We start from the raw sequence: 14,201 nt of genomic DNA, 5'->3' as shown, positions 1-14,201 counted from the left end.
TGCTCCTCACAGGCAAAAAGAAAAATACTTCTGAGGAGCACAGGCGTTTCAAAAGAAAATATCTATCAGGAAAATTATCAGAACGCATTGATCAACAATTCAAAATTAGCCTAACAAAAGATAAGGGAGAATTTAGCAATAGGAAACAAGAAAATATAAAAATGGAGAGCTATAAGATATGAAAAATAAAATTGTTCCAGTGACTTATTGCTACCTAAAAATTACCCCAAAACATAGCAGCTTAAAAGAGCAATTAACAAAAACATTACTTTGCTCACACACCTTGAAGCTGAGTAAAGCTTACCTCTATTTCACAGGGTGTCAGTAGGGGTCATCAGATTTGCTTCCAGGACAACACACACGTGACCAGCTAGTCGTGCTGGCTGTGGTCAAAGAGTTCAGCAGGGCTGTGGAGCAGAGCTCTGGTCCTCTGCACGTGGACCTGTCCATGGGCTGCATGGTTCCTCGTGGTGCAGGGGCTGCAGTCCCTGGGTAAGCGCCCCGAGAAGCAGGGAGTAGACGCTGAGAGTTTCTCTAGGCCTAGGCCTGGAAACAGGCACGACATCACTTCTGCGCACTTTACTGGCCAAGCAGTTACAAAGTTTAGATTCAAGAAGTGGCGGGAAGGCGTAGAGCCCATCTCTGGGTGGGAGACGAATCAAAGCAATATGGAACCGGGTGTGAAAATTACTGCAATCATATGTGAAACAAAGAACACAGTAGGTGATCTGATGGCAGAAAGCTCTACTTGAGAATGAATTATAAAGTTGGAAAGGCCAAATTAAGGAATTCTCCAAAAAGAAAAAAGAGAAAATAGAAAAGAGATATGGAGGACAGAAGTAGAAGTTCTAACAGCACAATAGAAATCCCAGCAAGACAGTGAAATGAAAACAGAAAGAACCACATGAACGAACCTTGAAAATATTATACTCAGTGTAAGAAACCAGATGCAAAAAGGACCATTGTATGATTCCACCTGTAGGAAGTACCCAGAATAGGAAAGTCCAGAGAGACAGGAAGTAGACTGATGATTAGGGGGACCCAGGGGAGGGGGAGTAACTGCTTAATGGGCACAGGGCTTCCTTTTAGGGTGATTAAAACGTTGTGGAACTAGGGGTTCCACACCTCATGGTTACCCACCACTGTGACTGTAGTAAATGCTACTGACTTATTCACTCTAAAACGGCTAATTTTATGTTATTAACCATTATTATGTTATTATGTAACCATTATTACGTTATTATGGTATGTTAGTTTTATTTCAATAAAAAGAAATTTCTAGAACTAAATACACCGTCACAGTAGAAACTTTCAACACAACTGTCATGGTTCCAAATAAGTCAAGAAAGAACCCAGCAAGGATAGGAAAGATTTTAACAACACAGTTAATGAGCTTGACCTAGAGGACAGGTATATAGTTCTATCTCCAATAACTGGAAAATTACATATTTTTGTCAAGTATACTTGGCACACTTACAAAAACTGATTATTGGTTGTGAAGAACACCTCAAGAGAACTTCTGCTGCCAGCCATGATGGCCTAAATAGGGGCCAAATTTACCTTTCTGTGTAAATTAAATAGAACTGTATTAAACAATGGTTTTCAGACATTAGGCGATGGGTGACACAGGACTGTGATGCCAGGTGAAAGGGAAATAAGTGATGTGAGCCGTACAATTGCACTTGCTTATTCCCCAGGGATAAATTCCATGCTGTAGTGTGGCAGTGTGACGAGGGGTGGGGAACCTCAGCTCAGAGCCTAGTGGTCTTGCCGAATTGAGGAGGGAGGAAAAAAGGGAAACCCTGCATCTGGGGCGGCGAAAGCAGCTAGAATTTGCAGGGCAGACAGAAGACCATGGAGGAGGAAGCTATACGAAAAGAGAAGCCTAGAGATCTAGACAGGGTCCCCCTGAGTCAGCCAGAAGATCGACCCGTACACACAGAAGGGGAAGTGTCCACAGGACCAGAGAAGTTTCCCCAAGTCCACTGGGAAGATATTGGCTGAATAATTCCTGGAGCTCACAGAGTTTGTGTTCCCGCCAGCTGGATCGAAAGCCCTTTTGATACATGGAACATTGATTAGATTCCTCAAAAAGTCATTGCCTTAGCAGCCAGGCTAAATTAGCTTTAGATGAAACAGTGGTTGTCCTGGCAAAGCATTGAGGTCACCTGCAAAAGCAGGCTAGACCCATCCTCCCCAGAATTTGGTTCAAATGTCAGGACTAATAAGGCTCCATGCACTCCGAGAACATAGAAATGTTATTACATCATGAGACTTTCTGGGGAGAACAGAATGACCTCCCAAGTCAGTCCAAAAGTGGCTTCGGAAAGCTGAGAAAACACACTCACTGACTTGGAGCTTAGGGATATACAAATAAATAGCCAATAAGCACAGGAAAAGGTGCTCAACATCATTAGCTACTAGAAAAAGCAATAAAAAACCACAATGTGAGATTGGTGGCTGAGATATCATTTCACACACCTTAAATTAGCTATTATCAAAAAAGAAAGAAAGGAAGGAAGAAGGGAGAGGGAGGGAGGGAGGAAGAAAAGTGCTGGGGAGGATGCAGAGGAACTGAAGCCCTCATACATGGCTGGGGTGGATATGTAAAGTGGTACAGCTGCTATTGAAAACAGTCTGGTGGTTTTGCAAAAAGCTAAAACTAGAATTACCATATGACCCCGCAATTCTATCCTACGCATATACCCAAGAGAATTAAAAATAGGGACTCAAACAGATATCTGGTTATTGCACAGCCAAAAAAGGTGGAGGTAACCCAGGTTGCTTGTCCATCAACAGGTGAGTGGATAACACGCCGTGATCTCTACACACTGGGGATTATTATTCATCCATAAGAGGAAATGAAGTCTGATACATGCTGCAGGGTGGATGAACCTTGGAGACATTATGTTAAATGAATAAGCCAGATGCAAAAGGACAAACGTTGTATAATTTCCCTTTTATAAGTTGGCTGAAATAGACACATTCATTAGAGACCAAAAATAGAATAGAGGTTACCAGGGGCTGGGCTAAGGGCCGGTGGGGACTCATGTTTAATGAATGCAAAGTTTTTGTTTGGTATAATGAAAAAGTTTTGGAAATAGTGGTGATGTTTGCACGACATTTGTAAGTGAAATTAATGCCACCGATCTGTGCTCTTAAAAAATGTTTAAGCCCTGGCTGGTGTAGCTCAGTGGATTGAGCGCAGGCGGTGAACCAAGTGGTCACCGGTTCAATTCCCAGTCAGGGCACACGCCTGGGTCACAGGCCAGATCCCCAGTAGGGGACACATGAGAGGCAACCACACGTTGATGTTTCTCTCCCTCTCTTTCACCCTCCCTTTCTTCTCTCTAAAAATAAATAAATATATAAAATCTTTTTAAAAATGTTTAAAATGGCCCTGGCTGGTGTGGCTCAGTGGATTGAGCGCAGGCGGTGAACTAAGTGGTCGCCGGTTCAATTCCCAGTCAGGGCACACGCCTGGGTCACAGGCCAGGTCCCTGGTAGGAGTGTGGGAGAGGCAACCATTCGATGTATCGCTCACACATTGATGTTTCTCTCCCTCTGTTTCTCCCTTCCTTCCCTTCTCTAAAAGTAGGTTGCTGGCCGCTGAATACAAGCCCTTGGTTGAGTGTGTGTGTTGAAAATTTCTCCCACTCTGTGGATTGCCTTCACGCTCTTTTTGATCATAAATTATGATAAACATGATATTAATTTTAATGTAATTGAACTGCAATTGAATTGTAATTGAACTGATATTAATTTTAATGTAATTGAACTTATCAATCTTGTCCTTTGTCATTAATGCTTATATCCAATGTCCCTATGTTGAGATCACAAATATATTTTCCTACACTACCTTCTAGGAGTTTTATTCTTTTGCCTTTTGCAGTTAGATCAATAACGTATTCAACTTAATTTCATATGTTGTTTTCTGTGTGGTGTACGCTAGGGGTCAACATTCTTTTTTTTAAATATTTTATTTATTTATTTTTAGAGAGGGGGAAGGGAAGGAGAAAGAGCAGGAGAGAAACATCAATGTGTGGCTGCCTCCCATGTGTCCCCCACGGGGGACCCAGCCCGCAACCCAGGCGTGTGCCCTGACTGGGGACCGAACCAGCGACTCCTTGGTTCACAGGCCTGTGCTCAGTCCTTCGAGCCACACCAGCCAGGGCTAATATTCTTTTTTTGTTGTATATTTGTCTACTTTTATTTTTAGTAATTTTTTCACATTTTTTTAGTGTTGTGCAAGTACAGTTGTCTCCATTTCCCTCCCACCACTCCCCCCTACCCCAGTCATCCCCACTTCCCACCCTTGATCTTACCCCCCTTTGGCGTTGCCCATGTGTTCTTCCTTTTTCTTTTTTTAAAATATATTTTATTGGTCATGCTATTACAGTTGTCCCATTTCCCCCTTCATTCCCCTCCACCCTGCACACCCCCTCCCACCCGCATTCCCCCCACTTTAGTTCACATCCATGTGTCATAAGTTCTTTAGCTTCTACATTTCCCATACCATCCTTACCTTCCCCCTATTGTCTCCCCACCGTCTATGCTACTTATTCTCTGTGCCTTTTCCCCCTCTCTCCTTCTCCCACTCCCCTGTTGATAACCCTCCATGTGATCTCCATTTCTGCGGATCTGTTCCTGTTCTAGTTGTTTGCTTAGTCTGTTCTTGTTTTTGTTTTAGGTGTGGTTGTTAATAATTGTGAATTTGCTGTCATTTTACTGTACATGTTTTTTATCTTCTTTTTCTTAGATAAATCTTTTTAACATTTCATATAATAAGGATTTGGTGATGATTAACTCCTTGAATTTGACCTTATCTGAGAAGCACTTTATCTGCCCTTCCATTCTAAATGAAAGCTCTGCTGGATAGAGCAATCTTGGATGTAGGTCCTTGCCTTTCATGAGTTGGAATACTTCTTTCCAGTCCCTTCTTACCTGTAAGGTCTCTTTTGAGAAATCAGCTGACAGTATTATGGACGTTCATTTGTAGGTAACTCTCCTTTTGTCTTGCTGCTTTTAAGATTCTCTCCTTATCTTTAATTTTGGGTAATGTAATTTTGATGTGCCTTGGTGTGTTCCTCCTTGGGTCCAACTTCTTTGGGACTCTTTGAGCTTCCTGGACTTCCTGGAAGTCTATTTCCTTTTCCAGATTGGGGAAATTCTCCTTTATTATTTGTTCAAATAACTTTTCCACTTGTTGCTCTTCCTCTCCTCCTTCTGGCACCCCTATAATTCAGATGTTGGAACATTTAAAGATGTCCTGGAGGTTTCTAAGCCTCTCCTCATTTTTTTTTTAAAATTCTTGTTTCTTCATTCTTTTCTGATTAGATGTTTCTTTCTTCCTTCTGGTCCACACCATTGATTTGAGTCCCAGTTTCTTTTCCATCACTATTGGTTCCCTGTACATTTTCCTTTATTTCACTTAGCATAGTCTTCATTTTTTTCATCTAATTTGCAACCCAATTCAACCAATTCTGCGAGCATCCTGATCACCAGTGTTTTGAACTGTGCATCTGATAGGTTGGCTACCTCTTCATTGCTTAGTTGTATTTTTTTCTGGAGCTTTGATCTCTTCTTTTGTTTGGGCCTTTTTTTTTTTTTTTTGTCTTGATGTGCCTCATATAATAAGGAGCAAAGCCTTAGGTGTTCACCAGGGCAGGGCAACCCAGTCACTGGGTTGTGACGCCGTACGTGGGGTAGGGGTCCGAGAGGGAACAATGGCACTTGCTCTGCTCTCTGCCGTATTTCAGTCCCTTCCCCTGCTTCCCCCAAGCAAACTGGGCCCTTCTGGTGCTAATCCCCGGTGAGTGGGCTTGTGTACATTCTAGGACCCTGTGGGTCTCTCCAATGAACTCTCCTGTGAGGCTGAGAGTCTCTCCCTGCACCTCAACCCCCACAGGTGTTTTCAATCGGAGTTTTGAGGCTTTATTTCCCCGAGCTGGGACCCTGGGTTGCTCAGTCTGTCCCGCTCCCCAGTTGTGCTTAGTTTATTTGTGTGCGAATGTGGGACCACCTGATCTGCCCGCCACCTTGTGTGCTGCGCCCCTCCACAATCCACTACCTTGTTGGGTCCACCAGCCGCCACTTTGCCATGAGTCTTCTCCATCCCGGATGCCCGACTCGGCCCCTCCTACAGGTCTGGATGAATGTTTCTTCTTTAACTCCTTGGTTGTCGGACTTCCATACAGTTCGATTTTCTGTCAGTTCTGGGGTTCGGGTTTTTTTTTTTTAAGATTTTATTTATTTATTTTTAGACAGAAGGGAAGGGAGGGGAAAGAGGGAGAGAAACACTGATGTGTGGCCGCCTCTCACATGCCCCCCCACGGGGGGCCTGGCCCACAACCCAGGCATGTGTCCTGACTGGGAACGGAACTGGCAACCCTTTGATTTGCAGGCTTGCATTCAATCCAATCAGCCACACCAGCCAGGGCTGGTTTTTGTTTTTAAATTGTTGTCCTTTTGGTTGTGCGAGGAGGCACAATGTGTCTACCTATGCCTCCATCTTAGCCGGAAGTCCTTCAATATTCTTTTTTTTTTTTTTAAGATTTTATGTATTTATTTTTAGATAAGGAAGAAAAGGAGGGAGAGAAACATTGATGTGAGAGAGAAGCATGGGTCAGTTGCCTCTCATATGCGACCCGACCAGGGACTGAACCCACAAACCAGGTATGTTCCCTGACCAGGGACTTCTGCTTTGCGGGATGATACCCAGTCAACCGAGCCACACCAGTCAGGGCCAATATCCTCTTTCTTTTCCCCAACTGGATATCCAGTTGTTGCAGTGAGCTTTTATGAGTTCATCCTTGTTCTCCTCACCTCACATCCGTCTTTCCTTCCTCACTTTTGGCGGGGTTCACCTGTACAGACCTAGGACCCAGCTCCAGATGCACACGTAGCAAACAGCTTTGCATAGATTTTCCCATGTTTCCTACATGTGCATAAGGGATGCACTTATCCCATGTGCATAGGGATAAGGTCTAATCCCTATGATAAGTTTCTCATTTTATATTATTCATATTATTCATAAGGGATCTACTTAGCTGATCAAATACTGACTGATATAATACTATTAAAGTGGGAAGACTCATTCTACTAGATATCAAGATTTGTTTGAAAGTTGCTATAATTAATACATTTTGGTATTGATACTATGATAAACAAATAATCCAAATGAATGGAACAGCATTTGCAAACAGACCCGCACATATATGGACACGATTTATAACATACAGTGGCATTATAGTCTTTCTCTTGATTTCCAGTTCCCCTGGAAGGAACTTAGGTCTGGCTGGGGCCCACCCTTGTGCATCGGGAGAGGAAAGTGGCCAAAGACAGAGGGTCTGTAGGAAGCCGAGCAGTTGGCACTAGTTTCTTTTTCTTTTTTAAGTTTTTTAAAAATTGTTTTTAAGACTTGATTTTCCCCTTCCACTAAAAAATCAGTTTAACAACAACAAAAACCCCCCCAGAGGACCTTATCTGAAAAATCTAAAATCTTTACACACTTTCTCTCAGTATTTCCAAACAAATTACTATTTATTCTATAAATGGCACCAGCTTCTTGAAAAAACAAACTTAAACCTTTCAGAGAGAGAGAGTGGGGATGCATCATCACACTCCATGATGGGGTCAACTCTGGATTTGATTCATTGGTGTTCTGTGGGCTTTCGGCATAGAACGTGGTAAGGTGCCTCTGCCTTCTGAGATGAGACAAAGCTGGGAGGGCACTGGGAACCACTCACCTTGAGCAGCTGGAGCTGCTCCACGAGGCTCCTTGCCACCCAAGAGCCTCCTGGATCCCACCCATCAGCCACCCAAAGAGGAAGGACACTCACACCTGGTTTCATGCTCAAAATCTTTATTCTCAGCATATGCTTGTGCCCAGCTGACTAGGAGCGGGACCTTGTGAGACTTTGCTAAGGTGACCTTTGGGGAACTGACCAGGTCACCAGAGCCACGAGATGAGGATTGAGAAGGTGGCAGTAGCCATGAAGGCTAGGCCAGGGTGTGGGGAGGCTTTTGAGGGTCTCTGGAGAATATGACTGGTTGGCTTCTTGGTCACCTCCAGGTGTGCGGCGGGGTATTCACGCTGACACTGAGACAGAAGATGGGAGTGGCAGGACCTGCCCACCTGCCTGTCTGGAAACTCATCCTCTGCAGGGCTCTGACCACTGCTTTCATCTCTCACCTGCGGGTGGGAGTCATCAGTCAGTGGCTCCCCCAGAGCACCCCTCCCTTGCTCAAACCACTGAAGAATCCTTTGGCCCAGCCGAGTGTAATACCTGTTCCACTTGTCTGAAGACCCGCAGCAGATTTCCTCGAAGGACACCCTGAAGCTCTTCTTCACTCCAGCCCCGACTCAGTAACTCTTCTATCAGAACCGGGTATGTGGATACATCCTCTAGCTCCAGAGGGAACCTGTGTAGCCACCAGCCATCCAGCTGTGGGATCTGGGCCCTGATCCTGATCTTGGGCCTCTGTCCCAGTAGCCCCAGTGACTTATGGGAAATTAAAGGCCATGTTCTTCAGGCTACTAAATGCAGTTTAGGAAGCTCCTTGAAGACTGGGTTTCTGTAGCATCTGCCCACTGAGCAGATGATCAGCCCACAACAGACCTGCTGGGCTGGGAGTGGAGCTTGTGCAGGACAGATGAGCTCTGCCTTGGGGAGGGGATTACTTAACCAGGGTGAGGACCTGGAATGGCAATGGGTCCAGCGCGCCAAAGAAGGGATGGGGAGAGCCCAGGAAACAGGCCCCGGGATTGGGGAAATGTTAGGTTGGCTGGAAGGCAAGAGGCTGTGATTGAGGCTTGAAGGATGGGAGGACTGAAAGGTGGGGAGTTATAGCTCCTGAGAAAAGCCCCAAGGAAAACCACTCACCGGCCAGACCCGTCATAATTTCCGCCAATCCCGATGAACTCAGATCCAATGACTGCCCTGATGTGGTCGAAGTGATCTAGAGAGGGGAGGTTCATGGTGGGCAGCACTGGACTGGAGTGTGGCCCTGTGACCAGTCCTGGTCTGGGGAAGCTCAACCTTGGCTGGTTCCCTGCTCACAGTACTCCAGGCCCTGGCAGCTGACTCCAGAGAGCTCCTGGCCAGTTGTGAGTTCTGAAGTGGCTACAGGCTGGACACTGGACCTAGAGTGAATCTCAGAGCCACCCCTTTGGACCTTTTCCTGCCCAGGAGCCACCCTGCCTCTGGGTTCCTTGGGAGCCTGGTTGGGGGCCTTCCTGTCCTGTCCAGAGGGGTGGGAGTGAAAATGAGATTCAGAGACAGAGGCAGCTGCCTGTCCAGCCCCATCAGTATTGACTGTGGGTCCAGACCTGGCAGGCAGTGAAGAGCTGTGTCTACTCCCCTGGGTTGTTGGGAAGCCTGTTCATTACCTAACAGGGGTGCTAGACAGGTGGAGCTGTCCTGAGCCCTGATGGTCACAGGCCCAAGCTAGAACTGCCCAAGGAATTGAGGTGGGGCTCACCTGCCACAGTGGACACATTAGCAAACAGGTTACACTGTAAAATCCCCATGGACAGCGTCACCATCACAATGCCACCATTCTTCTTCTGCAGTGATAAACAAATGGATACTTAGTTTGGCCCTTCTGGTCTAACAGCCTGCCTCCTTGTGCCCTAGGGGTCCAGGTAGGACAGTGCTGAGTGCCGGCCTAAGGGGTTGGAAAACACCTCACCTCTTGTGGGTCTGTGGGCTCCTGGGTGGAACTGACTGGACTTGAGTTTCCGAGATGGGGAGGATGAACTTTGTTTGGGTCTGAAAGTGAGGTTGGGGCTGGTAGCTTTGATCAGGGTCAGGAATCTTTCTGTGAAGCATGCTTGGCCCTGGGTTTGAGGGCTGAGGCAGTCACTCACCAGAAGTTGCAAGATGTCATCGGGAACATTCAGCAAACTGTCGCACACAGCCTTGGCAGCTGAGTGGGAGAAGATCACAGGAGCCCTCGATACCTTCAGCACTTGTTGCACCACGGTGTCCGACGCGTGGGACAAATCCACCATCATGCCCAGGCGGTTCATTTCCCCTACCACCTTCTGCAGGGACGGTTTTTTAGTTTGGGTGTGTGTGTGTCAGGGATGCACATATGTGCATGCATCTGTAAGGAAGGAGTGGGTTAGGGTAGAGAACAGGAGGCCTCACCTCACCAAAGCTTGTCAACCCACTGACGTTGGTGTAGAAGTGGTGCTTAAACTTGGTGGAACTGTCTGCCCTGCAAAACAAGCAAGAGGAGGGCAATCTCATGGGCCATATCTTGGCCATTAGAGCTTGGGGACCCTGCAGTCTCTGTTCATCCATCCCACCTCCAGAACAGGGTAAAGACCAAGGCTAGCTGCTGTCCGGGAGTGTGAGTGACCTGTGGCAGTCCAGCCTCCCTCTCTGGACCCCTCTGTCCTCACCTCTCTGGCAGTTTCCCTGCCAAGCCATCCATCATTCCACTATGCTCACCAGGGTGTGCTGCAGGTGAAGGTGAGGGTCAGGTAGCGCACTCCCAGCAGATAAAAACTCCTCAGTACAGAGAAACTGCTGTCCAGTGAGTGACCACCTTCCACGCCGATGAGGCAGGCCAGCTTCTGAGTGCTGTTCAGACCTAGAACAGGGTAGATAATCAAGTAGTCAGGGACCAAAGCCAGAAGCACCAGAGTAAGCCCCAAAGCCCCACTATTCTCCCATTCGACAGCCCACCTTCAGCTGAGGTCACAAGCTCCAGTTCAGTGTAGGAAGCACACATGCGATGAATGAGATCGATTTGCTCCAGCGTGAGGCGCACAGCATCCTGGTCCTGGGTCTGGCAAGGTGTGTAGGCTGACCAGAACTAGGAGTAGGGCCCAGGGGTCCAGAATGAGACCAGACCTTGGCCTGGCACTCCTTCTCAGCCCCCACAGTACTCATTTGCGTCAGCAGCCCAAGTGAAGCACCGCACGACCCAGTGGCACCTTAATGACTATCCAGCTTGCTGTCAGCAGCCAAACTGTGGACTTGTGACACACCACCGTGGCCTGCTGTTTTGTGTGTGCTGTGTGAATGCCTCAGGGCCAATCCACCATGTCCTTTGTGGTTCCGGCACCGCCCACAATAACCAGGGATTTTCTGGTCACTTTCACTGTGTCTCCACAGAACCTAGGAACCCACTTGGCCACTTGTCTTAGCCTCCAATGCTCCCAAACTTCACAGCAGCCATATGATGACACGCTGTATGTCCTGTGATAGAGGACTGCCTACCCAGGTTTCTGTGGCCCCCACGGACCCCAGAAGTCATGCCGTGGCACCCTGTGTTTCCCTGTGTTACCTGGGCTCCCACGAGGCCATCCCTAAGCTTGTCCAGGTTGGTCTGGCTGTGACTGAAGTTGCGCAGGTTAACGTTTTGTAGTCTGTTCTGAAAACGTTCTCTCAGGACCCGGGGCAGATGGTTGTGGCTGGGGGCACCAAGGCAAGGTTAGAGTAGGGACATGGGTTCCAGGTCAGTCAGGACGTGGCGACATGCCTGGGCCTGTTCTCTCCCACTGTCCTGTCCCACTTCACCTTCCCACCTCACACAGACAGTACAGAGACCTCTGGAGGTCCAACTTGGGGGGTGGTGCCACCAGAAATGGGGTAACGGGGCAAAGAGGCCCATGAATGACGGGGGAGGGTATCCAGGGGCGGTGTGAGGGAGCCTCCTCACTAGCTCTGCATGCTCAGGACCCCTCCCCTCCCTAGGGGTGGACGGCAGCCACCACTGGTCTCCACCCCACATCTACTCACCCATCCACTAGTGGGAAGTTCCGCATCAAGGCCCGTGCGTGCTCCTGCAGTCTCTGGGCTCTGGGGGGTCCTGGCGGGGTTGGGACACTCGAGACACTGGATGTGGTCATGTCGCTGGCGGTTCCCAGCGCTGCTGGGGCACTGGGTGCAACCGGCTTGGTCTGGGCGCGGGTTACTGGCTGTGACAGCAGAAACAGCAAGAACAGCAGGCGCAGCAGATGCTGCCGGCCGAGCACGTGGGAACACTCGAGGCCTGCGGGCAGCATGTTGCATGGGTCCTGGCAGGCGGGCAGAGGGCGAGAGTGGGGTCCTGACCGTTGTTGATTTAGGTGCCTCAGTGGCGCGGCCTCGTGAGGAGAGTCAAGACTCTGGAAAGACTCCGGGAGAGTCACAACACCGCAGCACTGTGTGGCCGCCAGGGGGCGGTACGGGCCACCTGCCCTCTAGTGGAGAGCTCCCCAGTGGGCCAGGCCGGCCTCCGCCGCGAGCGCCCTCTGGCGATGCATCTTGGGCTCCATCTGCACGGGATCCCTCCGCCCCACTCCTCGTCCAGACCGACAGACAGACTAAAGGAGTGGGCCTGTGGGGGAACTGGAGCCCAGGAGTGTCCCTAATCTCACCCATAATCAGACAAGCGGAATTTTAGTTGCAGGGATGTGCCTCACAGGTCAACTCTTCCATGAAATTCTAAGCTCCACTTCAGAAGAGTGAATTACTGGTAGATCTGTTTGACAGAAAAAAGATTCCCTGTATGTGTAATAAAAATGAAATTTAGAAACAGTATTTGTGGGAGACCACTTTGCTTCCGTGCATGTTAATATACATGCAAAAAAAAAAAAAAGAGAGGAGAGAGCCCTGGCTGGTGTAGCTCAGTGGATTGAGCACAGGCCTGCGAACCAGACAATCACAGTTTGGTTCCCAGTCAGGGCACATGCCTGGGTTGCAGGCCAGTTCCCAGCAGGGGATGCACAAAAGGCAACATTGATGTTTTTCTCTCTCTCTTCTTCCCTTCCCCTCTAAAGATAAATAAATACTTTAAAAAAGAGAGAGACTCTAGAGGAGTATGCATACTAAACAGTTAATATAGCCAAGCCATCTTGGGAAGGGGGTCTCTCTCTGTGATACAGTTATCCTGGCTGAGGGAATCTGTTGGTAGTGATGGTGAAGGCTGGCCAGGGTGGGAAGACATTAGGTAGGGGAGGCACCAGAGCATGGCTGAGTGTTGGAAGGAAGGGGCCTGGATCAGGCCAGGGGAGCGGAGAGGGCATCCCAGGGTGGCCAGTGGCCGAGGTGAGTGGGCAGGGTGACTATGCTGTGGAGGAGGAACTGGAAGACCCTGGGGTCTGGGGAGGGTGTTAGGTTTGACACATGGCCTCACTTGGGGCAGAAATCCTCCTTTGAGACAAGGTGGTTTCCAGGCTGGCCATAGTCCTGAACGATATAATTTATTATTTTCTGCAGACAAAACCCCAATTTAGGGGGAATTGATCTCAGAACTGCACCTGGTTGGCATCTGACCCTGCACCAGATCCTAACAGGCTGAGGGGCCAACAATGCAGACTGAAATGAGTTGTCCCCCCGTTTACATCTGTGCCTGTCCCCTGTTCTCCCAGCTGGCTCCCTGATAGGTGGGCCTCCCCTCTGGACACCAGGAGAAGGACCTCGGCCTCTGGTGACTGCTGCTCCTGTGCATTGCTGCCCCCTCTGCATGCCTTGGTGTTGAGGACTGAGTCTGACACAGCTACTCCAGCTTCAGCTCTCTCAGGCAGAGGGTGGGGGGAGAGCAGGGGAAATAAATGTTTATTCTGGCCTCTTATGCACCTTAGCTGACTTCCGTGGAAGTCTTTGACTAAGTGATATTAAACATGATGATAACTTTGCTGATAATTTCCTAGAAATGCAAAAGCACTGCACATGCAGCTGTTTCCTATATTAGTCTAGATGAAAGGTAAGGGCATAATGTTTACAGTAAAATTTTAAAATGTTTTCCAGACATAAGCAATTCTAAATGTCTGGTCTTGGTTGACTAAGTAAATCAAAGTTACACTCCTTTTGACAACAACTACAAAAGATGGGCAAAATATAAAAAGGGTCTTCTTGATGACATCAGTGAACAAGATATTGAAAAATTGCTTGTCAAGGACCCAGGGAGTGTGGAAACCCAGAGATGCGTCTAGCCTTTGGGCTGTTTCTTCCACTAGCTGCACCGTGGGGCCAAGAAGACAGATTAGCATCCAGAGCCCAAGGTAAGGGGAGCCACGATGGGCACTCTTGAGGTGAAACTCCAAAGAGCAAATCAGACCTGCAGCAGTCCCGGTTAGTAACAATTGTTTCTCAACCCAGGTCCAGCCTGCTGTTCTCTGCTCTGTAAGGCTGGGGCTGGCAGGAAGCTTAAACTCAGGGGGAGGAAAGAGAAATGCTTTTCTTGTTCGTGTCAGTGCGGTT

The 14,201-nt window shown here is 48.2% G+C and overlaps 1 protein-coding gene across 1 annotated transcript; it reads right to left on the bottom strand.

Moving 5' to 3' along the window:
• Positions 1-7,862: 7,862 nt before the first annotated feature.
• Positions 7,863-12,142, bottom strand: LOC119061922 (dipeptidase 3-like). Its single transcript, XM_037162699.2, has 10 exons — positions 11,757-12,142; positions 11,302-11,428; positions 10,698-10,827; positions 10,461-10,602; positions 10,155-10,224; positions 9,872-10,048; positions 9,484-9,568; positions 8,886-8,961; positions 8,289-8,424; positions 7,863-8,194 (listed from the first exon to the last, which is right to left on the bottom strand). The coding sequence occupies exons 1-10, from the start codon at positions 12,020-12,022 to the stop codon at positions 7,952-7,954; spliced, it is 1,452 nt and encodes a 483-aa protein (XP_037018594.2). The 5' UTR covers positions 12,023-12,142; the 3' UTR covers positions 7,863-7,951.
• Positions 12,143-14,201: the final 2,059 nt, after the last annotated feature.

Source organism: Artibeus jamaicensis, unplaced genomic scaffold (genome assembly GCF_021234435.1).
Source record: "Artibeus jamaicensis isolate MK-2021 breed Jamaican fruit bat unplaced genomic scaffold, CSHL_Jam_final contig_464, whole genome shotgun sequence".
Classification (NCBI taxonomy): domain Eukaryota; kingdom Metazoa; phylum Chordata; class Mammalia; order Chiroptera; family Phyllostomidae; genus Artibeus; species Artibeus jamaicensis.
This window is presented reverse-complemented; position numbering and strand designations above follow the sequence as displayed.

What these genes read in the sequence shown, in the direction of transcription:
- LOC119061922 (XM_037162699.2), bottom strand. Translation starts at nt 12,022, where the DNA reads ATGCTGCCCGCAGGCCTCGAGTGTTCCCACGTGCTCGGCCGGCAGCAT. An exon ending in ATGGCCTCGTGGGAGCCCAG is followed by an intron (nt 10,828 to 11,301) that starts GTAACACAGGGA and finishes CCCTACTCCTAG; the next exon opens with TTCTGGTCAGCCTACACACC. An exon ending in TCTTCAGACAAGTGGAACAG is followed by an intron (nt 8,195 to 8,288) that starts GTATTACACTCG and finishes TCCCACCCGCAG; the next exon opens with GTGAGAGATGAAAGCAGTGG.